General features: G+C 40.5%; 1 protein-coding gene across 5 annotated transcripts in view; it reads left to right on the plus strand.

Moving 5' to 3' along the window:
• basp1 (brain abundant, membrane attached signal protein 1) overlaps positions 1-25,933 on the plus strand; it is a 52,811-nt gene extending 26,878 nt beyond the window's left edge. The window contains exons 1-2 of one of the 5 annotated variants that reach the window (XM_063462139.1): positions 15,887-16,132; positions 21,721-25,933. In XM_063462139.1, coding sequence (XP_063318209.1) covers positions 21,737-22,387 — 651 coding nt within the window. In that variant the 5' untranslated portion in view covers positions 15,887-16,132; positions 21,721-21,736 and the 3' untranslated portion in view covers positions 22,388-25,933. Of the gene's footprint in view, positions 1-15,886; positions 16,133-16,312; positions 16,602-17,432; positions 17,536-21,720 lie in introns of those variants that run through there. The other 4 variants (XM_063462140.1, XM_063462141.1, XM_063462142.1 and 1 more) reach the window with 4 other exon arrangements.
• Positions 25,934-26,482: the final 549 nt, after the last annotated feature.

Raw genomic sequence — 26,482 nt, forward strand, 5'->3', positions numbered from 1 at the left:
CCGCTCAAAGCAAACACCAAATATGGCGTGACCCTGGGCCCGCGCTGGAGGAGAGAGAGGCGGGGAAGAGGAAAAGTAACTTCTGTTTTACGCAGGAAGCGCCCTTGACTTATGGCTAGGAGCTGGATGACTTCAAATGAGGTTTCTTAAATATACAGAGCATCCTCTCTGTGAAATATTCACGGCTTTAAAACAAGGTCACCGGTGACCCAGTGCACCGCAAACAGCACAAAAAGGGAGGAATAAAACTCTTTAACTCCCACCCTGTGGTGTCTAGTTGAGCATATTCTACATCGCATGTTTTGTCATAAACAACCGATGACTCAGAGCAGCCCGAAGCTGAGAAATGTCAACAGGTTTAGCATCACAGCCTAAATTCACCCTCCCGCGTTTAAAGTCAGAACTCAGTGATTCAGATCAGGATTTATTTGGCTTGTGGTTTGTTTCTGGTGATAATTTAATTTAACATGTAGCGGGTATGACTTTGAATAATTTATCTTTAAGGTAACACACTGTAAGTCTTATTTTCACCCTCGTGCACGACTCTCATTTCTTTATGATGTACATTCTTTGTGATTTATTCTGTTTGAAATTTTAATTTACATATTTTATTTATCTTGCTGGGTTTAATCTCCTTATCAGGTGACAGAAGGTGGGCACATTTTGAGGAAGCACCCAGTCTGTGTTTGGCCTCTATCGTCCGGGGTTTCTGTCTCTTTAAACATCTACATTTTTCTGCCTTTATCGCTGACTTGCTGAAAAACATCCAAACTCGATGCAGAGCTATCTCTCTGAATGTGAACGTTTAGTTAAGCTTACATTTTGTAAAGGAGGGCCCCTTCTTGTTTTCTTTATGGCAGCCTTCATGCTGACGGATGGCCTTGTGTGTGTGTGTGTGTGTGTGTGTGTGTGTGTGTGTGTGTGTGTGTGTGTGTGTGTGTGTGTGTGTGTGTGTTTTAGAAAAGCTGCGGGCTGGTCAGAAGTCACATATTTCTCAGACATAACGTCCACAAAGCTCATTGATAAACACTGAGTGTTGTTTATCTACGCACATATAAGTTGTGCTGCTACAGCGCGTGTGTGTGTGTGTCTCAGTACATGCGTCAGTGCTGTGGCCTTGTGCAGACTCACACTCTGTCACACTAATAGAATTTCTGAATCCCTGAAACTTTCCATATATTTACGTATGCAGCACTGTCACAGTCAGGTCCTGGTGAACAGTTTGGGTTCATCTCGAACAGCTGTTGTATTTTAACCCACTTGTTTCAAAGCTCCATTTTCTTGGTTTCCATGATGATGCATCCTCATTGAAGACACAACAGCACAGGGCTGCAGACACAATCCCTGCGTCCTACTACAAAAAAGTCGTGCTGATAAAGATGCAGAACAGTTTGTGTCAGTGCACCCAAACACATAGTTGTTGTTGTTTTGCCTGTTAGAGCTGGCTGAATAATCAGTTACCATAAGTAATCACCTCAACAACTTACAGCTGCTTTAGAAAAGAGGAAGTTCTGGTTTCCCTTTTTTCACATCTTTGTATTTCTGACTCTTTGAGCTGTTCTTATTTAATGAGATGCATTAGATGATTTAAAAACTTGTTTTTCTGTCTAAATAATATATAATAAAAAAAAATCTCTGATGCTTAGGTTAAATGAGGGCCATCTTGGACCCAGCAGGCCTCCCAGTTTGCAGCACGCTGCTGAAATCTGGGATTTAAAGTCCTTAGTCATCATGGTTGTTTTGAGATTGGTTATTAAATGACTTGTATTAGATCTCATTTTCCCATGAAAAGTCAAGCATAATTTATTCTGTTTAAACAGGGTGGGAACAAATATCCTGTGACTGAATTGTGTTGACATGTTATAATGGCGTTTTACATTAAAATGTCATTTAAAAATACATTTAAAAAAAGCCAGTAACAGATTAGCACTACAAAAACCACACATGCCCCAAACATCAGCTGTTTGTGCATCGCTGTTCTCGTTATGTGTGAACGGATTGGCATCTGATCTTAATTTCTTGGAAACCTTTCAGTTTAATTTTTCTTTGTTTGTACAGTATTTATTATGTTTATGGTTTTGGCATAAGCAGCTTTTCCATCAGGCCACCCAGGAAATGGATGCCTGCCAAACAGCAGCCCCTTATTGCCTCAAATTAAACCTGTCTGCATCAAAAAAGTAAATGGTTACAATAGCCATAGCTAAACTGTGAAGTTGTATTTAAATTTTAACGGGCGTCTCGGGGATACTCTGTTTACATGCAGATGTTGTGGCTGGAGCACACCGCAATTCTGGAAAGCAATGCATTAAGCTGGCTCGGGATCTCACTCATATTCAGTGTGTTAGCATCATTTTCTGGTGGACTGTGATGGGTTTGCAACGCACAGGAAAAGAAAAATAGGGCACAAAATTTAAATCTAGCATGCAATTACAAATAAACATATTTACAGCCACCTTCAGTGGTCTCTATAGCTCATTTTATGACAACAATATGAAATTAATTTCTATATAAATTTGCTAATTGGAATCCTCTATGTCCTCTGTAGTTAATGCACTAATTTATAAGATGAGAAAAATGAGGTTTGTGTGTCTGCGAGTTTTGCACAGCAAGTCTATAAATGCAGATTGCTAACCAAGCCAGCTAGCATTAGCTGATAACAGTCCACCCCCTCTACCAAATATGATTACTTCTGGGAACAGTGCTGAGTAATATCTTGATTGCCAGTTACATCTTTGATATACAGTTCTGATATTTGTGGGACTAAACACTCAACTTTAGCATTAATAATAAATTGTATTTGTGGTGAGACTGGGTGTGATGTGTGGTTTGGGGAGACTGGCTTGGAGTTAGAAATAAGTACATCAGAGGGACAGCTCAGGTTGAGTGGTTTGGAAATAAAGTTAGATAGAGGGATAGTGGCTATATTAGACAAAGGATGTTGAAGATGGAGCTGCTGAACAGGAGGAAAGAGAGACCTCAGAGGAGGTTCATGGATGTGCTGAAGGAGGACAGTGTGGCAGAAAAGCGTGCTAGAGTTAGGGCGATGTGGAGGCACATAACGTGCTGTGGCAATCCATATAGGAAACAGCCAGAAGCGTCTACACAAAAGGTGTCATTTTTCTGTATTTTTGCATACAGTCCAGAACGTGTTGTAGGGTAAACGTTAAAACTGATAGTGAAAAACTAGAAAAGGAATATAGAGCCAGTAAGTGTCATCAGTGTAGAGAGGACACGTGTGGGTGGATAACAAAAATATTCTAACAAGAATTTAAAATGTTAAAAAAAGAAGAAGGAGGCGGCTCGGCTTTGGTTTTAAAATAAAAATGTATTTTTAACTGTCGTGGTTACGTGTATTTATGATTTGACTGTTGGGAATTCCTCATGAATATCTAACGTTAATCATTTTATGCTGCAGGTTGTTGTTTTCTTTCTGGCAACCTTCATGCCGACGAATGGCTGTGTGTGTGTGTGTGTGTGTGTGTGTGTGTGTGTGTGTGTGTGTGTGTGTGTGTGTGTGTGTGTGTGTGTGTGTGTGTGTGTGTGTTGAAATTGGATCCATTCCCTGTCGGAGGAAATACAGCAGTCTGATTTCCTGCCAATAAACTGCAGTTATGTTCTGGTTGCACTGCAGTCTTTCTATCCACATCTGCAATGAGCTGCAGGTACTGCTCATAAATATATGTAAATGCACTTGTAAACAGTACACACACATTTTTCAGCACTCTGTGTGTGTATGTGTGTGTGCAGAGTTCGACAAATCACCTGCACACACACAGATTTACGCACAAATATTAGAATTACACGGTGGTGAAATGAGTTTTGCCATTCAGAATAAAAAACCATGTAACACTAATATAATGAGAATGTACAAGGTTGCATTTAAAGCCCTCTGAGATGCTTGGAAACAGCCATGCATGTTAAAGAGTAAAACTTGACGTGTTGTTTAATCATCTCGACAGCTGTGCTTGTTAATAAGGAGACTTTTAATGTTCATGCACTTCAGTGAGAGCTGCTGCATCGATAATCAGTTTTAATCCTAAGTACAGTTCATCACAGCATATTTACAGTCAGGTTACATTTTGGCAAGTCTATGGAAATATAAGCAACAGGAGTTTATGAAGTCCTCTGAAAAATTTTAAATTCTCTATGGACCAGACATAAAACGTCTCAAATTTTGGTAATTGCAAACGTTAAATGTTTTGATTTGAAGCCGCTATACATTCAAGTTTGGTTAGATACAGGCCCAAACACGAGTGATGTCAAATTATGTCTTCATGGCCATAAGAAACCAGGTTTAAAGTTGAAATCTGTCCACTCTGACCTTCTGATTTCCCTCCCAGAAGCACAAGAGCTGCAATTCCTTAAGTCACTTAAGGTCTTTATCACATACACAGACGGACACACACACACACACAAAGGTCTTTATGAATTTTGATTTCTAAATTGAAATCATCTGTATTTTTGTTGTTAGTTTTGCTGACACTGTTTTTTTGCATGGGTGGAGACAATTTCTGTTCTATAATGGTGGTTCAGGTTTTTAAAAATTAATTCATTAATTAAAAGAATGAACTTAACATCTTACGTCCTATCCAAGTTTATCTTGAGGTCTAGGTTTGAAAAATGTGCTGTAAAAGGAACTTCTTTTATTCATTTTCTGTCACATATATATATTGAATGGACTCCTGTAAGTAATTAGTTTGTAGATTTTTTTTCTACATTTGGCTCTGTCACATGTCAGAGAGTCAATATGGTCATCTCAATCATACTGGTTGTGAGTACAGAACCTCCACCCACCTGCTGTTTAACTGTTGTTTTTTGCAAGAGACAACCATTAGAAGAAGACTTCCTGTTAAAAGGGAGATCTTCCTCCCCACCATCAGAAACACCCTTCCTCACAGAGGGTCATCTGACCATTTAGGTTGTCTTTCTAATGTTGTAGGGTGCTTTGCTTTCAATATAAAGCGTCTTCAGTGACTGTATAATTTAAAGCACTTTGAATTGAAGATAATTTAATGAATTATTCATCAAGTTTATTGGTAATAAGCATTTAACCATCAGCCACATCTATCCCAGCTCTAACTTTGGTGTTTTTTAACCTGCAGTTCCTTAAACTAAAGATTGCTAGGACGAGGTTTTTGTTAAACAGCAGATGTTTATGCCATGTGTTGGAATTATGGGCTTTTATTTTAATACTTCTTATTGCGCCTGCCATGAATATCGCTTATTTATTGTTGACAAAATTTCTGGCCGATGCAGAAAGAGCAAATATAAGAAAAGTAAGAGACTTCGGGATATCTGGGGTGACCGTGGCTCAGGGAGTTGGGAAGGGCACCTGTAACCGGAAGGTCGCCGGTTCGATTCCCGGCTTCTCTGTCCTGGTCGCTGTGTCCTTGGGCAAGACACTTTACCCTACTGGTGTTGGCCAGAGGGGCTGATGGCGCGATATGGCAGCCTCGCTTCTGTCAGTCTGCCCCAGGGCAGCTGTGGCTACAACTGTAGCTTGCCTCCACCAGTGTATGAATGTGAGCGTGAATGAATAATGGCATTGTAAAGCGCTTTGGGTGCCTTGAAAAGCGCTATATAAATCCAATGCATTATTATTATTATCTGTGGAATGAAAATACAAAGTTTCTAAAAACCTTTGTCAAACAGGTTTAATACTGAATGAGCTGCAAGAACTAAATATGGAAATTTTGGAAATGTGCCATCACTCGCCTACATATTTGTGGACGATAAAGAGGCACTTGCATTAACTCTGACGTGTTTGCCATTGAAACCAAGCCTTCAGCCTATATAGATAAGCTGCATATTTGCATTTGAAATTCATGTTTGTCAGCTCTCCTGTGTCTTATCTTTACAATATGTTGTACTTAGCACAGGTGAAGGTAAACAATGACAAAGCCATCAAGCACAGCTCGTGTTTAAAAGTCAACACTTTTCAGCTTGTAGTGAAAAAGTTTTTTTTCCTTTCTGTCCTCGGATACCTTATCATTAAAAAAGGATCTAATTTAACTGGTGCAAGTTTAAGTGGTTGCTTGTCGGTGCTAACTGAAATATTGTGTTTCATGGTACCATGACCATAAAAACCTGATTCAAGGATGTCTTCCTCGGACACGTCTGCCAAAAATTGTTGCAAAAGGTCTTTTCAGATGCTTAGAAAGACCAACATCTGAGTGCAGAGTCTAAAGCAAGCCCTGGATTGGGAGCTGTTTCATGCCTACTCCTGTGTTTGTAATCCCTCCCTGTACGCTCACTAAGTTTGACCTGGAGTACAGTTATCGCTTGCATTTCTGACAGCCTTGCACTGCAATTTTATTCCCAATAAAATTCACCATTTCCCTCTGCAGCCATTCCATTTTACTCAGTTCCTGATCAGTTTTGTTCTCTTGCAACAGATTCAGAAATGTTTTAAATGATTTAAGTCTGTCGTGGTTTTATACTGTATTTCTACTTGCTCCAATAAAGTCAGTCCACTTTGTTTCCCACAGATTTAAAATTGATTTCTGCTTGTAGTGGTAGAAGGGAGATGGTAGAAGAAAGGGGGTGTAAGTGTTCACAGTTATATGACATGTCTGCCATTTCTCCTTTGCAAATATTTATTTGTGACACAAAGAGCTGCCTCTTATAAACTGGGTGAACTTCAGCGCCACCATCTTAGACAGCAGCTAGGAACAGAGGAGCTTGTTGCGCTCTGCAGCCTGAGTGAACCAAGTTCTCCACCTCTGATAGCTTATCGTAGCCCTCAGGCTCACAGCTGATCTCCAGGAGAAGGACTACCATTTCCAGCTTCAGTAAAGATGGTGGAGTTGGAGTATGCTCCACCACTGTTTGAGATATAGTAGGGGCAGTGCATTCATTAGATTCTCGTGTTGCTCGGACTATTCTGAAGCCAAAACCTACTAAGTCATTCTGAACTGTGATGATTATTTGTTTCACTTTCGTAACTGTGAATATCCGCTATATATGACTTCTATAAATAAGCTGAAGATAAAGCTGTTCATTTTGAAGCTGTCACCTCAAGGTGATTCATTATACTTATTGCTATATCCATATTTTTCTTGTTGGATTCTGCTAGAGTTGTTTTGCATGACTCCATAGCAGTCTTACATACACTTTGGTAATTTTTAATATGGGTATCAAGCATCGTAACAGTATGTATATGACAGAGAACAAGCAAAAGCAGAACAAGTGCATTTAACCTTTTGAGAAGATCCAGACTTTGTGTGTAAATGACTTTGACAGTTACATTTTTATTGGAAAATCTGCAACCTTGATTGATTTCTTTATGCTATGTTCAGGATAAAGCATGGATAAACTTTCCAAAACCTCCCGTTACACATTCTAACTATCTCATACTTGCAGTCAACATTATCTGGATCAGCTGTGAGCTAATGGAGCTAAAGTCTCACATGTGAGCTCTTGACTTGGACTCAAAAGCCGGAGACCAAAGGTTGAATGTTATACATACATTTTCCAGACTGATTATGGTTCCACACAACCTTTGAAACTGCACCCTACTTGTCAGCTATCGGGATTGTGTTGAGTGCTTCAAGTTCAATAGTGGTTTGAGTGGCGGTATTCATGCAATCCACAAGGATCTCCAAAGATATTTCTACTTGCTGTGTGTGGATTTCTGAGGGTGTATTGAAGACGCCTTTGTTCCTGTAGGCCCCCATAGTTCTCCACGCTGCTAAATCATTGAAGTCCCATTTAGCATGTTATGATGTTTGAACAAGGCAGGAAAGCTAAATCGATGCACATTCTGTAAAAACTCGTCCCAAACATGTTTTTCTTGTGAAAGTGTCAAGATTTATATTGACACACACTGTCAGGTTCTTTATAGCAGCTGAGCTGACTGAACAGTACATACATTATAGACTTTCCTCCCACAGTGCCGGTTTGTTAAAGTAGCTGGAACCTGAAAGGTGTTCTTTGGCATTTGTGCCATTGTGTCCCTCATAACTCCTAAAGAAACCATTGGTGTCACATTTAAACTAACTAAGTAATCCTCATTTCCTTTGGCATCCATCTATATCTTAGCCTAAAACTCTTTCTTTACACATCATCAAGCTTTCTTTGATCTCTAAACCTAACCAGTGACTGAAGGTGAACACCCAACAAACTCACTGATATGGTCATTAAAATGTGAAACTTCCAGACTTCGAATTAAGAATTCTTTGGAATTAAAAAGATGATTGTCATCTTTTGGCGTCTAATATTGTCCCAAAATCTTTCTGGTATGTATTTCTGCCAAACCATCAACATCTGGCGCCTTGGGATGAGAACGTGTTCTTTACGTACTCGATGCGATACTGCGGCAACCTCACAAGAGCAATCCGGTCATTCATTCAGGTCTTATGTACTCAACAATCATGTATTTAGGAGCTTTGATTTGACTTTCTTACACGTCAACAGGTTTAAAATGTCCCAAATCTTCAGCTGTAAAAGTAAGGATAAGCAACATATGAAGTTAAACTCCTGAAGTTAAACATTTGATGTGGAGAAAATTTACTCCAGAAATATTTGAATTATCATTTTAAATGTTTCGGATAGATCAGATAAAAGCAAAAGGTGACCTCGTCTGACATAACATCGGTATTTGATGTCCAGGGATGAGAAGGCCTTGCAGAAACTGGTGAAACTGGAGTAATGATTGGACTCTTGTAAGTGAATAAAATTTGAGTCGCATTTAGGTTGGTCAGATGAAGGATTCTCCGTGCTTTCTCTTTATGTTAACAGTATAGCTTGTCTTTATCTTCCACAAGTTGTGACAGTTAGACTTAATTCATGTTGTGTCCCAGAAACCATGCGGGGGGGAGTCGGTTCATGCTTTTCACTCAGTTCCTCACCGGGCTGCAGACTGAAGCACGTCCCTGTGGACATCACAGCTCACAGGCTGATCCACCTGAGGCTCTTTAGTATTGTCAGCATTTGGTTTGAATGCCAGCAAATGAATGAATTTCTCCAGAATGAATTCCAAATAGGAAAGACAGTTATTTGTATTCATACAGAAATCACTGAAGTCCTGTGTGTGGCTGAGAATGACTCAGGCAGAGCTCCTCTGAGGCAGACCGGTCAGACATAACTGTCTGTGTCTGGCTGCTGAGGTGGTGGATTTGAGATCATGTAAATATCAAACACGCCTTGGGGTTCAGTGACGAGCGCTGTCTTTCGTCCTTGGACCTCCTCAAGTCTCTTATCTGTCTGTGAAAACAGAGCAAGTGGCCAAGGCAGCGAAGGCGTCTGACAAATCCAATCAGTCATACTCACCGCAGGGTTGGTGGAACTGACTCTTTTTACAAGTAGCCTCAGTAACCAGGTGCAGTGCTGTGTTCATGTGCCGTTATGCACTCAATAACCTCATAACATCTTCAGGCTAGAGGCTATGACAGTACATTTCTGCTTTGTCGCCTTAAGTAGTTTTATCTTTCTGCACATTATAAACCAAAAAAAAAGAACATTTGTTGTCATTCACTCGCTTTGTTTTTTGTTGTCATTCACACCAGTAGACTTTTGGGTCTACTGGTGTTTTTGATAGCTTGACAGATTTTTGTAAAGTATTCCTGTCATACTCTTGCAGCGATATGACTTGTTTTTCTACTCTATAATCAGCAGCTGTGTCTGAGTCATTTTGTCCGCCTCCTGTGGCAGTACTGCAACACAAATCATTACTGAGAGCAGTGCGTCTGACAGAGGTGAAAAGTGTAAAAGCAACAACTTTACAAATGATCAAAGTCAGGTCAAAGCGGGTACGAAGGGAAATCAGATGATGATGAGACACAAACAACAAGCTGTGCCTCACTCACTGCTAGAAAAGATGGAGTTTCCACATTACGGGATGCACTGACATAACCTATGCCAGCTCCAACACTGTGGCTTCAAGTATCTGCTAACAGAGAGTAACACAGTTAAATTAATTAGCTGCATTCCTCTCTTTGAGGACAAGAGTGGGAATCATTCTTTTATCTGCAACGCAGCATGATGTCTTTGTAAAGCACATCCAAGAACATAGATTTACTGAACTGGAATTTATTAGAAAAACAATAAATGACAATTTTTTAAGGTACTTATGTCAAGATTTCATTTGAATCAACTCTCCTGACCAGTTTGTAATTTAGCCAAAAACAAAGAAAAGCTGTGAGAATTAAAGGTGTGAAATATTTACAAAAATGCTGACCCTTTGTTGTGAGCTTTCTTACTACCAACCAGTTCACTGCTGCATGGCAAAGTAAAGAAATATTAAATTGAATTGAGCAGATCAGTGCCGTCGATCATCATGTTTTTGGATCAGTGCATCTCTAGTTTATTATGCCCTTGTGTTTCGGTAAACTCTTTATAATAAGTCAAAGTCAAATGTATTTATATAGCACATTTAAAACAACAACTGTTGACCAAGACGCTGTACATTTGAGATAATCAAAAGAGATAAAAACATAGGAAGAAAAATTTAAGAAAAGCATAAAATGAGAAGATTTGAGTAAGAAATAAGACAAATAAAAGAAGTACAAACGCATTCTGGTTTAAAAGCCAAGGAATAAAAGTGGGTTTTCAAACTGGATTTGAAAGTGTCTAATATTGGGGAGGTCCTGATGGGAAGGGGCAGTTTGTTCTCCAGTTTAGGAGCAGTCACAGCAAAGGCCTGGTCTCCTCTGTGCTTTAATCTGGACCTCAGGACAGCTCGGAGCATTTGATCCACAGACTTCAGTGATCTTGCAGGAGTGTACCAATTCAAAAAATCAGAAAGGTATGAGGCTAACAAAAAAATGACAGAATTATTCATGAGCTTTTGGTTAAATGCCACTAAAGCCTTTCATTCAAACCAAACCTTTAATCAAATAACCTACAGGTTATCAGTCAATGTACAGACAAGCGTTGGGGAAAGAGCAAAGTCCAGAAAAAGACAAAAGGTCGTTCTCAGGGAGCGGTGACTAGAAACTCATGGAAAGTAACACTTTCCAAACAGAGGAGGCTGCAAACTTGGCAGTTAATTGAAAGCTTGACTCTGAGGGACACCAGACAATCTGGTAAGTGACAAGGGGAAATGGGGAGAGTATATCTGGGGGGGAGGTTGATTGGATCACCGCTGACAGTTGGTGAATGAACTGGAATGGCAAACTTTGAAAAAGAGCAGAAGAATTAAAAGGTCAAATGCAATCAAGCACTTGGGTTCCAAAATAAAACAGGAAGTAACTAAACAGAAATTGTGGTTACATCAGCTGTCTTGATTGGTAAATGTATGTATTACACAGAGCTGTGGCTAATTTGCTGGAGCCGCTGAAACTTTGGTAGCACCTGTTTCATCACTTAACAGAGCCTGAGAGGCTGACCTGGATGTGTCACACAGCAGTAAAATCTTTTCAACGTTTTACAGGAGAAACAAGGCCAGGGGCTTTGCCACGTTTCACAGTGAATCAGGATGGAATGACAAAATTATTACAGGTCGGTGCATGCAGAAAGGACAAGTCTGTATTATAGTTTCTTAGAGTGAAATGAGAAAAGAAATCAAAAAACATCAGAAACAGGGAAATAATTGTTCTCATAAGACAAGCCTGCAGGCTTTATTTTATTTGCTGCTTCTGATATTTCTTTCCATCAGCAGCAAATGAAGCTGCAGTTTTTCTTTTCTCTCTCCCGGGCTCCCTTTTTATTTCTACAGAGGAGTAAATCACAAGGGAATGACCAAAAATACAGCTCGTATGATTGATACTGTAATCGATGCACCAGTTAAGACAGGGTCACTTTTGTAAAACAAATTACAAAACAGTTAGCCGTTTTTTTTTATAGGTCTGACACCCCTTCCAGCCCTCTCTCCCATGGTTCTCTGAGGTTTGTTTTGCCAGAGATCTCTTCCTACTAAACGGGAGTCTTCCTCCTCACTGCTGCTAGGTGCTTCCTCATAGGGAATGGTCGGATCATCAAGGTTCTCAAATCTTTCCAGTTCAATACAAAGATCTTTGAGACTCAGTACAGTGTTGTGAACACATTCAGTCATGCATTTTGAAAAGAATAATTTTCATTCGTAGATTCACGAAAAATAACATCTGACTGTTTCCAAGGTCATCATTCGAATCCAACTGTTTGATGCAGAAATGTGCAGGAGTGTGACAAGCAGAGAATTTGTGGCGAGTCGCTTCCCTTCCACACAAACTTGCGCCAGCTTTTGCAGACATGGAGGTCATGTGAACATCTGAGGAGGAGAGGATTTAGCAGAGCAAAATGCCACTTAATCCACAGAGATGGACATAATCGCTTTCAGTTCTGTTTTGTTTTGTCTGCCGTTGCTTTCCTCCGCGGCCAACAAAGCGTCGGGATGGATTTTGTATTCAGTATTAAACGTCTCGGTAAAAAGCGTCTCAAAGCGTCTCGCTGGCTTTCATCTCTGCTGAGTGCGTCCTCTGACTCATAAGCAGCAGCTGAACACACAGCGGCCCTCTGTGGTCCCACTGCACTGATCAATAACCATTTCCAGCCCAGGAGTTTTCTCAAGCTCTGTCAATTTGAGGATTGATTGTCTAAACAGGACTGAATGTGAGTGTGTGTTTATTCATGCCTGCGCATGTGTGTTTATCATTTGTTTCAATGCACATGTTTGTGTGCGTGTCTTCAGCCTGAGGCCAGAATAAGCAGTGGGCAGTTTGTGTGTACTCTGGGTAATTAAACTGCTCTCCAGAACAAAGTGACGACTTTGTTTAGATCGGATCCTGCCTCAGTTTAAAACCCAAAATGATTCACTCTCTGCTGACAAAATAAACAGTGGCTCAATTACAGAAGTTAGAATAAGCAGTAATTCCTCTTTTAGTAAACTTTAATTGGGTTTTGCATTTATCATTTTAATTTGGAATTATAAGATACATGTCTGTCTTAAATACGTTTATTACAGAATAAATAAGACTTTCACCCAAAGTCACCTGCCACAGTATATTTCATGTCCAAGGCATGTACGAAGTGAGCATGAGTATTAATGACAGTATCATCAGCATACAGGTGTATATTTGCTTGAAAGTTCTTACACAAGTTTTTTTTAAAGAAATTAAAGCAAAATTGTTTCTATTAGTTAGTTTTATCTCAACTCTAGTTTAACTTTTATTTTCATTTAACCAAAAACTTTTTTATACCTTGTATTACTTTAGTCTTAGTGTGCTAGGATGACCTTGGTTATGACTTGTACTTTTCTTTTACTATTTTACTATTTTACTGTATCTGTAGTTTTTTTCATAGATTGTTTAAACAAAGATGTCACTAATTGGTCCTAAGTTTTTCAGAGTGTGATCTAGGTGTTTGAAATTGTTAGAGCTGTTTTATTGTAATACAATCAGGACTGTAGTTTACAAAGTGAACTTTATGTTGGCTATATAGTACAGGTTGAGCCCATAAATCCATTAGGAAAGTATTTACTGAGGTCACAGAACAAAGGAGACTGTATAGACTTATACAACCACAAGTCCTTGAAAGTAGACGTCTTACCCTCTGTTGGCCATTAGAAAGAATGCAGTTTTAAAATACTTGCTCATCGGACATTCAAGCACTGCTTTAACTCATAAATGAGTGTGCATGGTCACTTTTGTAAAGGACTATCAAATTGCACTTTTTACTGTCATGCACTTTACGGTGTTGTTGGAGAGTCCAACATGTACCTTGTATGAGTGCTGTTGTCTTTCTATCTATTCTATTAAACTATTAATTGTTTAATGTCTTCATATAGAAAAATATTTCATTAAGCAGTATACCGAAGCTAACTTGACTAGTTTCGTAGAACTTAGAATAAACACACCTTATATTTCATATATATTCTCTATATGTAGCACCTTCGAAAGTTATTTTTTAATTTTGCCTCAGACACATGAAAATAACCACACAGCTGGAAGCTACAGTAAAATGAAAAGTGTTTACTGTTGGACAAAAATAGCCGTAGCCGCTGGTCCTGCTGTAGCTTTGACACAGGGGACCAGTTCTGATTTCCTCTGATAGTACACGTTGTGCTCACTAGTGCAAATTCAGTCCATTCAGGCTGAAATAAAAGAGCAGAGCGTGTGGTGGGAGTGAAGGGAGAACATACTTTTGCAACATCTTTAACTCGAATGTGGAAGTGCTCGTCAAGATCTGGGGTACTGAGCTTTTAAAATAGCCCAGTGCTGTGGGAAAATCGTATCGGTGCAATGTGAAAATTTTGTCTCTTAAATCCCTCGTCATGGACTCCAATCTGTCACTTCAGCTACTTGAATACCTCGACTCAGGCTCCTCTGACTGTGCACTCCCAGCATCCTCCACTCCCTTCTTTTTCTTCCATCTCAGCGCAGAGAGCTTTTTTTTTCATTTATTTGTGTCTGTGTGTGTGATTGGGCCAAATTTTCTGCTCCAGTTTTTCTGCCTGTCCGCTCAGCCTCCTGCACTCTCCTGCTGCAGATTGGTGAATCAGTCATTTTAAATCAGCAAGCTGGATGGCAGCGGGAGGCAGTGCTCAGGCCTGTGTTATGAATTATAGTGTTACATTCGTGTAAAATTTATTCATGAACACACATGGCCGATACTTCACCTAAACCACCCATTTCTCAAATTGTTGTTGGGCATTTGTTGGACCAGTGACAAATTATAGTAAAAATTACGACCCTTGACCCCCTACAGAAGGTTTCTGTCGGCACAAAAAAAGTAGCATGGGCGGGAATAAAAGTCTGACTGAACGAGCAGTAACAGAGTCTAAATCCACAGCAGTCCGGCTGAATTAGATAGCTGCAGCAGCTTGTTGCATACTCGTAGATCTGTTCAGTCTGATGGCGCAGAACTGTTTTAAAATGGAGGTCAGTGTGACATAGGACGAGAAGCTGCTGTTATTGTCCTCAGGGAGAGGATGCTATCTCTGTCAGTGTGTCCTGTGAAACCAAAACTGTGTCCTCAATGTCAGTTTCACTGGAAAAACAGCTTTGTCAAGTGATGCAATCACTACAATGCATTTTTCTCCTTAGAGTCAGTTTTTTTTCCTTTTGTGTCACATACGGTATCTAATTTATAGGATTTTTTTTTTTGCATCATCTGATTAGCTTCAGTGTACATTAAATTAAAAAAAACTGAATAAAATATTCTGTAGAGGGCCAGAACTACAAATAAACTGCAGAGGAGAAAAATGAAATAATAAACAAATTAATAAATAAGACATTTAATGAATCACAAAGCAAAAATTAACTAATGTAAAACAGAAATTGTCAGAATTCTTTGAACTTTTAATGAAATGTAAGAGATAAAAATGAGAAGGAATACAAGGAAACAAGTCCATAACATGAGGGGAATTAGTGGTATCTATTTAATGGGGACTACTATACTTTCTTTTGTACCTTAGCCATTTTTGTCCTTCATCCTGCACAAAAAAGTTCATTTTCTTCACTTTAATAAAGGTTAAAAACGCCAAACTGCCATTAGTGCTCCTGCAGTTCTTCCTGTTTTCTGCTGTCAAGCTGATTTCCCAGCAGAGTGAGTGTCCGAGCAGGACGGGGCGTCGGACAGTGACAGCTTTAACCTTTAACGTGTCATCTTGGATGGCAGGAACGCAGAACCTGCCAGGTCGGCAGGTTCACTGCTGCTCTCAGGGCGGGGATTCACGGAGACCCTGGGACCTCCTGGAGACCGCCATCTGCTGGACCAGAGGGACAAAAGAGGGACTTCAGATATTTAGTAGATAGGAATACAGTATCTCTTTAGAACTGCCACATTTTATACATGTCTGATACAGGTGGCATTATGTGGAGACTGTAGCTGAAGCAGAAAGGAGCAAAGATGTGGAGAAAAGTGGAGGCTGGAGCGATGATGCAGAGAAAAAGTGGAGCAGAGCTGAGCAGTGGTGTCGATGTGTGGGCGTGACAGATGACTCGCCAGAGATGGTGAGAGCTGGAGAAGCTCAGCCATCTGCTCCTTCAGGGACTTCTGCTCATCCTAAACCTCTCTGCCACCTTTTTGACTCGCCAGACACGGACATGATCGTCACTTAATAATGTTTAAATGCTTTTTCGCCGTGCGCCACTGCTGTAATCAATCGTGGGTATTGTTAACTCAGCAGCTCGAGAGGCTGAGGGATTGGAGAGTCTGTGGCTAAAGGAGGCAACTGCTAAACACGGTGGGGAATAGTAGAAGAAGAAAAGCGCAGGTGTGTTAATCTTGGGTGTGTGCAGTCTCAGGAAGAATAAATGGACCTTAGAAAGATGCATCGACGTTCGCTGAGGTCTCTACGGGCTGCTTTTTAAACATGCTGAATGCGGGTCTTTTATGGGATTTCAATAGTGTCTTTAATTTGACTTTAGCTGAGCTTGAAAGCCTTTTTTTGCTGTTTGTCAGCATCTTCTGGAAACAAATGTACAGTTGTGGCGAAGACTGAACAGTTCCAGTAACTTGAGAGTAAAATTACACTCTTCCCTTTCCCCTCACCCAACCATCTGCGGCATATGGCCGTCCCCTGCATGAGGCTTCTTCCTGTTAAAAAGGAGTTTTTAACTCTCCACTCTTGCTCATAAAGGATGATCAGATTATTCAGAGTCCTGGGATGACTCCTGTTGGGCAAAGATAAAAGAATCCAATGATGGCAATTTGTTGAGCGACTGTAGGAGTCCCCAGATGTAGTGAGTACCCTTCACTTCACAATCCCTGTCGCGTTTTTAGTCTGTCGCAAAGGTTAAAGTTTCACCTATTAAACACATTTTCAGTTAAGCCAGTGAAGTCTCTCTCGTCTCGAAACACAGTTATGAAATTTGGAAATGCAGATCAACCCTGGTCAGAGCACAAGAAGCGATTTCACAGTGATGAGATCAGGGATTTCCACAGTTAGAAGATTAGCTTCTTACAACCGTAACAATGAAAGTGTGTCTAAGTGGATTGAGATACTTGATTCCAAATCCTTGCAGAGTGTGAAATAAAAGGTCAAGGAATCGGCGTAAAGATGAACTGATAAAAATAACAAAGGATTCTCTTTTTATGTGTGGCTTGGAAGTTTGTCCAGTGTTTTTTGGACCTTTGCTCTCTGCCTTCTAGTTGCTCATTTTTTACTTCCTTTCAAGCCACTAAGATAGAAGTGGCCACCTTTCCTAAGCACTGACGTTATTGTCCACACAAAGCCATGTTGGAAGGTCATAACGGACCATTCACACTTGCTTTTGTGCTTCTGTGACCGCAGTGTGCAGGTTAAATTAAGTCTTTTGTCAGCTGGGGGCCTTTTCTCCTGGTTGTCTCAGCCCTGCCCCAGCTCTTCAAATACTAAAACCACACGCCCAGCAGTGAGAAAGCGTGCCTTTTGTGTGAATAGCCATTGTTTGCCTGATGATCATGAGTCATTGTACTGGCAGCGCAAGCCGGGAGTCAAATGATGTGATGCGGCAGAGAGACTTGCATTGTGGGTCGTATAAAGCTGCGGCAGGAACGGCGGCCCTGGCAGATGCCAACTGTTGGACGCCCGCAGGAGCATTGCGTGAATAGTGGAGTAATTTAGTCAGTGGCAACGAGGCGATTAGCATTTTGAGTGGATTCACCGTCAGCTCAGCCCGTTCGCAGGGCAAATTTGTGAGTAGCCGGCAGAATCTCTCAGTGGTCGGGTTTGTTTGGGAGGAAAAGGTCACGTCTGCGTTCAGAGCCGTTTTGACAGATTTCACACTTTTACAAGTGGCAGCACAAAGAGGACGCCTTGGTGTTAACCACATAACTGAGGAATAATAAAAAGGTCTTGTGAAGTCGGTCCGTCAACATGGCCCCATTTGAGACATTCAGTAACAGAGGGCAGTTTTTTTAGAATTTAAAAAGAAAAGAATTATTTGTTTTTTTTATTGCTCAGCCAATTCAAAAACATTCTGCTGGAGGTAAAACTCTAAAGGCAACGCAAACGTCTGCACACGTAACGTAACATAGCCTCTTGATTTAAGTTTCTAAGATGGTGATCTTTATCCGTTACCTTGTTGGTAAGGCAGCTGAATTGCATATTTCACATACACTGATGAATTCAAACTGCTTTAAGAAGAATAGCTTAATAAAATTACGACTTTCTTTTTCTCTATTTTAATCATCGGCGTAGAGGGATCTTATCCGAAACGGTTCCATCTTTGATCCTTTGCTCCTAATAAGCTTGATTCATTGTGGCATTGAAGTCCTCTCCCCTATGAAGCAGGCAGATGGTGACACTCACGAAAAAAATCTTCAACTGAAAGACTGAGCCAGGAATCTGCAGGTGTGTGTGTGTGTGTGTGTCTATGGGGGTGGGAGTGTGTACTGAGCCTGCACACACACATTTCTCTGCCTGCTTAGTGAATGGTGATTTACAGTGCTCCAAACCAGCCTTTTTTATAGATTCCCTGTGTGCTTCACATCCTGGTTGAGTATTTCAAGGAAATATTCCATCCTGATGATAGAATTTCCTGCAGTACAATTTGAGATTTTCATTTATTCATGAATAACTTGAATGTACAAATGCTGGGTTTGAAAACGTTCATCAGCCAGTTTTGTTGCCCCAAAGATTCATCTTAAAGGTGGCAGGGGGTCAGGCTTTATTAAAAAGGATTACATTGAAGTTTTGGCCATGTTTTCAAATTAATCCACTGTTGGGATGAGATATATGACAGGAAATAAGGAAATAAATTCTCTACCAGGTGCTATTTATTAGAGCAGGGCGATATGACCAAAAATATTTATCACGATATACATTTGAAAATTTGTGATAACAATATAACTGACAATATAATTGACACTAGACAAAATACTTTACAACTCCACAACTTTGTTGGTGCAAAAAAAAAAAACCCATCAATGTATTTTCACTGAAACAAGCAGCTGTTTTTTATTTGCATTAAAGTTATATAAAAATGTAACAGTGCAAATGCAAATTCCTTGCTGACAGTTTAACCAAAAGGCATTTCCAGTGGAAATTGGCCGACATATCCTCAGCATAACCATGTATAATATCCACAAAACTTAAAAAGAGGTTATACACACACAATACGGTAATATTATGTTGAAGCACAGTACATATCACTCCGCGAGGCTCCTGCCTACGACAGCCATAATGCTCCGACAATCCATGAAGCGGTGCGGGTTCATAGCTCAGCAAAGTCGTACTAAAACATTTGACAGATTTTCGAGCGCCGTGTAGAACATAAAATAGTTTCGAGGTCAGTAAACACAACCAGAATTCATACATAAGGCACACGGGATTATAAGGGGCACTGTCGATTTTCAGATTTTAAGTGTACCGTATTTTTCAAAAAACACGGTAATAACGACGGCCCGCTAGCATGCTCTACTAAAAATAGTGCTTTGTTGTGTATCTGACGGACGAAAGCCAAACCAGTTCCACACCATTAAAGTTGCACCATTTTTACAAACCAATTCTGGTTCATCCGTTTCATTCAACCATCCGCTTTCGCCCTTCTCATTCTCCGTCGCCGCCATGTGCGTATGAAAAAAAAGGCACTGCGCATGCGCGTTTTACCCATATTCTATCGCCATATTTCATTTTCTTATCGTTGCCCAACATTACACCGGTATTACCGTGAACGGTATGATATGGCCCAGCCCTACTATTTATTATTCTATTATCATTAATTTTCATGAGATACATGATCAAGGACAGATAACCCATTTCATACATTATCAACCAATATTGTATTCGCATTATGAATTGTTATCGGGCAAAAAAGTGCTGCACCAGTAGTTGGTGACCTTCTTTTGAGGCTGTTATCATTTGATTCATATGCAGGAGCTGTAATATGAGGCAGCGTTTATAGTTTTCTCAAGGCACGTCTGTTGGGTTTAACTTGTGTTACATTAGGTTTGACATCCAGTATCTTGCATCGGGTTTTGGGTTGGTTGGGTTTAGGAAAAGATGACAGCTTCTTCTCCAGGTATTGAGGATGTTTCAAAACTATATTTTCAAGAATCTTTTTTTATTATTACATCCTACAAAGAGTTAACTTTTAGCTGATCACTTATTTCCGAAGTCAGCACAGGGGACAGATTAACTTGTCTGATTTGTCACTGGCTGCCCTTCCCGACACAACCTTTCCATTACTCCGGTCTTGGGATCAGCACCAGGAGTATACTGTCTCGTGACCCCCTGAGGCTGGGTTTGTGTCTCTCCCTGGTCTTAAACCAGGGATCTGCCATGAGTAAGGTGCATGCATTAATCACTACAACATGGAGCCACTAAGATGATAACATCTTACTCAGGCGGCTAGAAGGTTATGAGGCTAATGAACTGATTGGTCATTCTAAAGACTGAAAACATTTCAGTCAGGTGGGAGACATACTGCAGAACTTGTATGGCTAATTCGTGTTAATCAGAATTACAGAAACTCATGGTATCGGTTCTCTCGCTTTATCACTACCCATAGGATACTAATCTCTGCACTGAGAAGATTTAACCCCAGAAATCCCATTCTGCACACTAAAACAGCAACTATTATTTTACCCAGTCGAACACAGATCTTTTTTATGTCTACTTCTCTGCAAAAATAGTCTTTCCCATCAACCAAGATAAGAATTTAATTAGCCATGTTCGGCGGCCATTTGAGGAACTTAAGAGACGGTTTGATTTGAGTGTTGTCTCAGTAACTTATTTGAATTTCCTCTTACTGCTGGCATCTGAGCTTTGAAAGCTCTTTTGTGCACTTATAATTAGATGTTCCTGATCTGAAAGCTGAGAAACTAGATGTGCCTACTCTCTGTTGTCCAGGATGATGGAATACATGAGCGAGGTCTCTTTTTTGGACTTGTAGTTTAAAGGCTTCTGCATTTTTCTTACAGTGAACATCAATTATTCCGATGACTATTACTTCTTCTAGTTTTTTCTCTGTTGTAATATGTGGGAAATGAAAATATCATGCTGTACTTCTCTCTGGGGGGCATGTGGGTCATGCTGAAAGAATGCATTAAAAATGTAATTTGAGAGCTGGTTTTCCAGAAATGCATGGGTTCTGCATACACATTACACGGTCCAGATTTTACACTTTTTGTCTCAAATAAAAAGTGAAGACTGATGGTGCAACAAAACAACAACCTTTCAGTGGCCAATAGCTTGTGAAGATTAGCTCATAACCTCTCAATGTCCACCAGATTCTGGCAAACCTCTTGGGACTCAGGTTAGATTGCATTTTAGCCACATGCCAAACAAATATAGTTTCAGAAAATTTAAATATTTGATTTTTCAATGCTAAAAATAAAAACTCCAATTAAAAAGTAAATGTGAATCTGATCTAACTTCCGGTCTTTGGCTGGTCAATCAGTGCATCTGCACGCCTCATATTTCCCTTCCAGGTCTTTGATTATATGCCTTCCAACACTACAGGGTTAGGGTTTGGGTTCCCACCCATTCACACCTATCATTAATATATGCAGATCAGCCTCAGATCCATGCTTCTTCCATTTGCAGTTCTGTGGTTCCTGTTAGTGCACAAACATTGAGCTAAGACTAGCCTGAATAAAACTTTGTGTGCATGATTTTGGATTTCTGGGAAATGTGACTCGTTGCACCTCCTAGTGTTTTAACATGGTATTACATGAAAGTGCAACCCAGCCTAGTTTTAACTTAAGGCGATATCTCTCCAACACAACACACATACGTCTCAGACAGAATGCCATAGCGGTTGTTTGACATGCTGTTAATCCATTTTGCTATAGCTTTAATGCATTTTCACCCGAATGCATTCTCTGTGATATAATATCTACTTTTACTATAAGTCTTATTTTTTTCTTCTCTTTCAGAGGCCAGTGATACAAAATGGGAGGCAAGCTCAGCAAAAAGAAGAAGGGGTACAGTGTAAACGATGACAAGGCTAAAGACAAGGATGCCAAAGCAGAGGGGGCCTCAGCAGAGGAAAGCGAAGCACCGAAAGACAACAAGGATGGGGCTCCAGCTGCCGGTGATGCTAAGGAGGTAGCTAATGACACGGCAGCCAAGGAGGCGCCAGCAGCTGATGCCGCGGCACCCAAAGAGGAGGAAAAGAACGCAGCTCCTGCCGCAAAGGAGGCAGAGAAACCTGCCGCCAACGCTGAGCCCAAAACGGAGGCGCCCAAGAGTGCAGAGCCCGCCAAGGCCGAGGAGAAACCAGCCGCCCCTGCCCCGGCCAAAGAATCGGCCCCGGCCGCGAAGGAAGCCGAGGCTAAGGCCGCGGCACCCACCCCTGCATCCGAGAGCAAAGATGAGGCCGACGCCAAAAAGACTGAGGCCCCTGCGGCACCAGCAGCTAAAGCCGAAGCGGCCCCCGCTGCCTCCCCTGACCCCAAGCCTACAGAGGCAGCGGCAGCTCCCGCCCCGGAGGCCAAGGAGGCCACCCCTGCTCCTAGTTCAACACCAGCCGCCGAACCTCCCAAGGAGGCAAACGCCACAGAGGCACCAAGCAAGGATCAAACCGTAGCAGTTCAAGATTAATGGACAGCCACTTTTCGGAAATGAAGAAATAAATTACCTAACTCAACAACGATGAAGATTAAAAAAGAAAGAAAGAAATTTACTAGTCCACCCATATTATGATAATAACAATAATAATAATAATTGTAATGATGAAGATTTGTTGATCAAGGAGGACTGAAGCAACCACCTGGAGAAGTTTCCCACCGCTGCAGATGATTATTGCTATTATTATTGTTACGTTTTATTCTATTTTTTTCTGCTGTAGTATTTGAACTTTGATACGAGTGTATGTTGGCCATACGCCTCGCCATTTATCCGCCATTCCTCTCGCTCATACAGTCCCGCAAAGTTTGGCCTGATTCCCACGTCAGCCCACAGAAGGCTCCTGCATTCGATCTGTGGACGTCTAAATTTTGGGGTTCTGATGGAGGGAAGGGGAGAGGTTAAGAAAACACCTTACCAGCTGGACTCAAGTCGAATCTGTCCCCTCTTCAGCTCTCCCTCTTCCTCTCATCCTCCTCGTCAGAATATTGTGATTTTGGCTCTGGCCTGGTACCTCCAGCTTTTCAGTGCTGTGGAGTCGTGGTTGTGGTCGTGCGTGATTGTGTGTGGTATTGTCGGGTTGTGTTGCTTCCTATTTTTCTCTCTAAAAGGATCCCACTTTCTTTGAAGAGCTTTTACTTGGAGATTCATTGTGAGGACTGGGAATTTTCAGGCTTTCTAAGGCATTTCACAAGGTTGGTAAAGGTGGGCTTTGCAGAGAAAAAAACAACATTAGACATTAAACAGTTGTAGGATTTTTCAGATAAACTTCTACATTTTGTACTGAAACCCTTAGCTATATTGTTAGTAAACTAAGTGGGTTTTTTAACATTTGTATTGCTTAGATAATCTGCAAAGCCTCGCTGAAAAGATCTCAAAAATGTTCTTAGAAAGTTCAATGCAAGCCTCTCGTCCTCGAGCAAAATCTGAAGACAAATTAGAGTAAAAATTATACTTTTTTTTTGTTTGTTTGAAAAGATATCTTTTGCTGACCTGGGTGAAGTAGACAGTACGGTCACATCTTAGAGGTTGTTTGAACCTGCTTAAAATACCAAGAAGGTGATGTTTGCTCCTTCATGGGTAGAGCTCATTTAGTGAATGCTCAGTTGTGCCTTTGTAACCTAAATAGACTAGACTGGCACTCAAACATCCTGTGATTGTCTGGAAGACAAATCATTTCCTTAGCGAAAGTAAAAGGGCATAAAACTGACTGCAAGACACACTTTCGATTCAAGTATTAGCAGCACAATACGTTTCTGAAAGGAAAAAGTCAACAGTGGATTCTTTTACTTTGAAATAAAATTGTTACATGCTCACATACAATCTCCTGACACGGAAATTTCCTTTGTCAGTAAACCAAATTATGTTAAAAAAGACACTATCCAACTAGTACAGCCGTTTCATATTCAATATTCAAGTTTAATGGGCCTACCAGAGAAAACCTTACAGCACTAAAGCAGTCTGCCCTGTTGAGCAAAGCTCACCCTTTTGGTATCAAAGCAGTGAAAAGACCTTAAGCGAGAGCGCTCACAATGCTGTTTGACCCAGGTCTGATTTACTGGGTTTTGAATCAGTGTAGCTTTCCACCACTAACAGTCTGATACCACTGAAGAACAGGCAGGAGGCAGGATTTCAGCAAACGATCAGAGCCATCAGCAACCAATTTAGTGTAATATGGTCCATTTTTCTAAGGCTGGATGGAAAGGCCTTGCACATGGAAGGGAGCCTCTGATTTAGTCATTATCGCCATTTGTGCATTTTCCTTTACTGTTTGGAAATATAGGTTACATGTATGTACATCTGTGCAGTGGTGGAAGGAAAAGTACTAAAGTACACCTTTGATACATTAAAAACTAGCAATATTGATAGATGTCTCCACCCAAATTTATTTTTACTGTAAACACCAAGCACACTTTTGAAAACACCCAGCTTCCACCGCTTGAGGAACTTTTTTTAAAAGCCAAAACACTTTGGTGTAAAACCGTAAACAGTGTGAGACTTTGAAAGAATCATGACGATATCTTTGGTCATGGCAGTGGAGTCCTGCAAACAAAAATAGCTTGGGACTAAAAATCCACAGCAAAACGTTAGGATTCCAGCAAAGGAGAGACTTAGGTTGAGTTGCGGCTGGACGAGGGGAGGACGATGTAGCATAGAAAAAAGTAGAAGAGAAATAAATGGCACGTGATCCAGTGGGTATGCCAACAACAGTATCTTGCATCAAATATGACGTCTTACCCAAGTGTATTAGATCCACATTGCACAGCGTGGCTCAAATTGCATGTATGGAGACCTTTAAGGGTTTTTAGTGGGAGTAATCTTGCACAGAGATGGATGCTCAGAAAGCAGCAGTTGTGGTATTGACTCCATTCTTGGTTTTTCAGTCGTGTTCATCACTTGTGCGAGTAGGACGTGGCGGTTGTTCGGCATGATGTTAACCCCACCCATCCTCCGCTACTAATGAATTACCTGGTAAAAAAGTTAAGGTGACATTACAGCGTTTTACAGAGCTGAGCATCCTTAAACTCTCAGCAACCAGCAAAAACCAGCCCATTCAGATTCACACATGTGCACCAGGTTTACGGTGATACTGAGACAGTTCTAACTTGTCACATGTGGACGTTTAAGGACCCCATAGCATCACTTTTAAATGCACTGGTTAAGTGTAACCCAAATCTCTGTCTTGTACTAAACCTGCGTGCATGTGCGTCATGCTGCTTGTGTCTTTAGCACAGTGCAGTTATGCAGCACTCTCAGTGCAAACAAGTGAAAATAGAATACACCGGCCCAGGAAAAACAAAAGAGGGATTTTTATCATTGATAGTACAGTAGAAACATTTTGATGATTATCATATGAGATGAAAAAGGAAGAAATGACAGTGAAAGAAAACCAGCAGGACAGATGGAAGGAAGAACGTGAAGGACAAGAAAGCTCAGATTTTAGATTGTACTTCATGATGAATACAGTGGAGGAAGTAGTACGACTTTATCGAGCTAAATGCTTTTGCACAAAACAGTCAAGTAAGGTACCAGCAACCCAAAACTGTGCTTGGCTTATTCAAACCAACATTCGTCTTTCCACCTTTGCATGTATGTAAGTATATGTATATATATTTAGTCATCTCAGCCATCCATCTGCCACTTTTCAGTTCCATCCATGTGACGTTCAGCGTTTTCCTCCCAGCACTCGTCAAACCGTAGCAGAAAAAACACTCGAGGAGCGCCGCTTGTCACTTGGCTCAGTTTTTTCTTCCTCTCTTGACTCAGTAACTTGCATGTCCGTGGTTGGGTGAACCTGTAGTCCTGTCTTTTTGGTCAAGTGGAAAAAAAATAATAATAATTTTTCAGTCTGCATCCATGGCAACTACAGTTGATATTTTCATCCCATGTTTCATCACTGCTACTTCCACACCACACGTTCAGACAAACAAACAAAAAGATGATATGGAAATTGATGCATTCAAAATTATATGTACTTGTATAAATGGTGCAACAGTAATAAAATGTACGAAATTGACTTGAGGATTCTGTGCAATGCAATTTTTTTCAAATGCACTCCAGACACATCAGAGTCACACCTGCCAATGAGGCTGATACGTTATTGTTACATCGTAGCATTTGAACAAACAATTTAATGCAGCGTTAGGACTATTGTAGAAGAAGAAATTAAAAAGTGAAAGTACATTTGTGAATGTGATAAAAAAAAAAAAAAAAAAAAGGTCAGTTAAGCCATATTTCATTGTTCGACTGACAGAGCATCTTAATAATGATTCTAAACTTATCTCAAGCTATCCTCAAGCAAGCTTACAAAGTAACACTCATTCTACATCTTTAGGTTTTATAGGTTGGAAATTACATCAGGTATCTCTGTGATGCAATCAGTTTAGTCTGAAGACTTTATATGCATGACAAACATGCGTTCACTAGAACTTCTGAAGCCTTCAGAATGATTTCAGGATTTCTACAGTGATAACATGTTGATCTTAATCTTAAACAAATCTGATCTGACTATTAGTAATGCACTATTTTAGTCTTTTTAGTTTTCATATGTTTATTGAACACAACAGGAAA

The sequence above is a fragment of the Pelmatolapia mariae genome, linkage group LG18 (genome assembly GCF_036321145.2).
Source record: "Pelmatolapia mariae isolate MD_Pm_ZW linkage group LG18, Pm_UMD_F_2, whole genome shotgun sequence".
In the NCBI taxonomy this organism is placed as follows: Eukaryota; Metazoa; Chordata; class Actinopteri; order Cichliformes; family Cichlidae; genus Pelmatolapia; species Pelmatolapia mariae.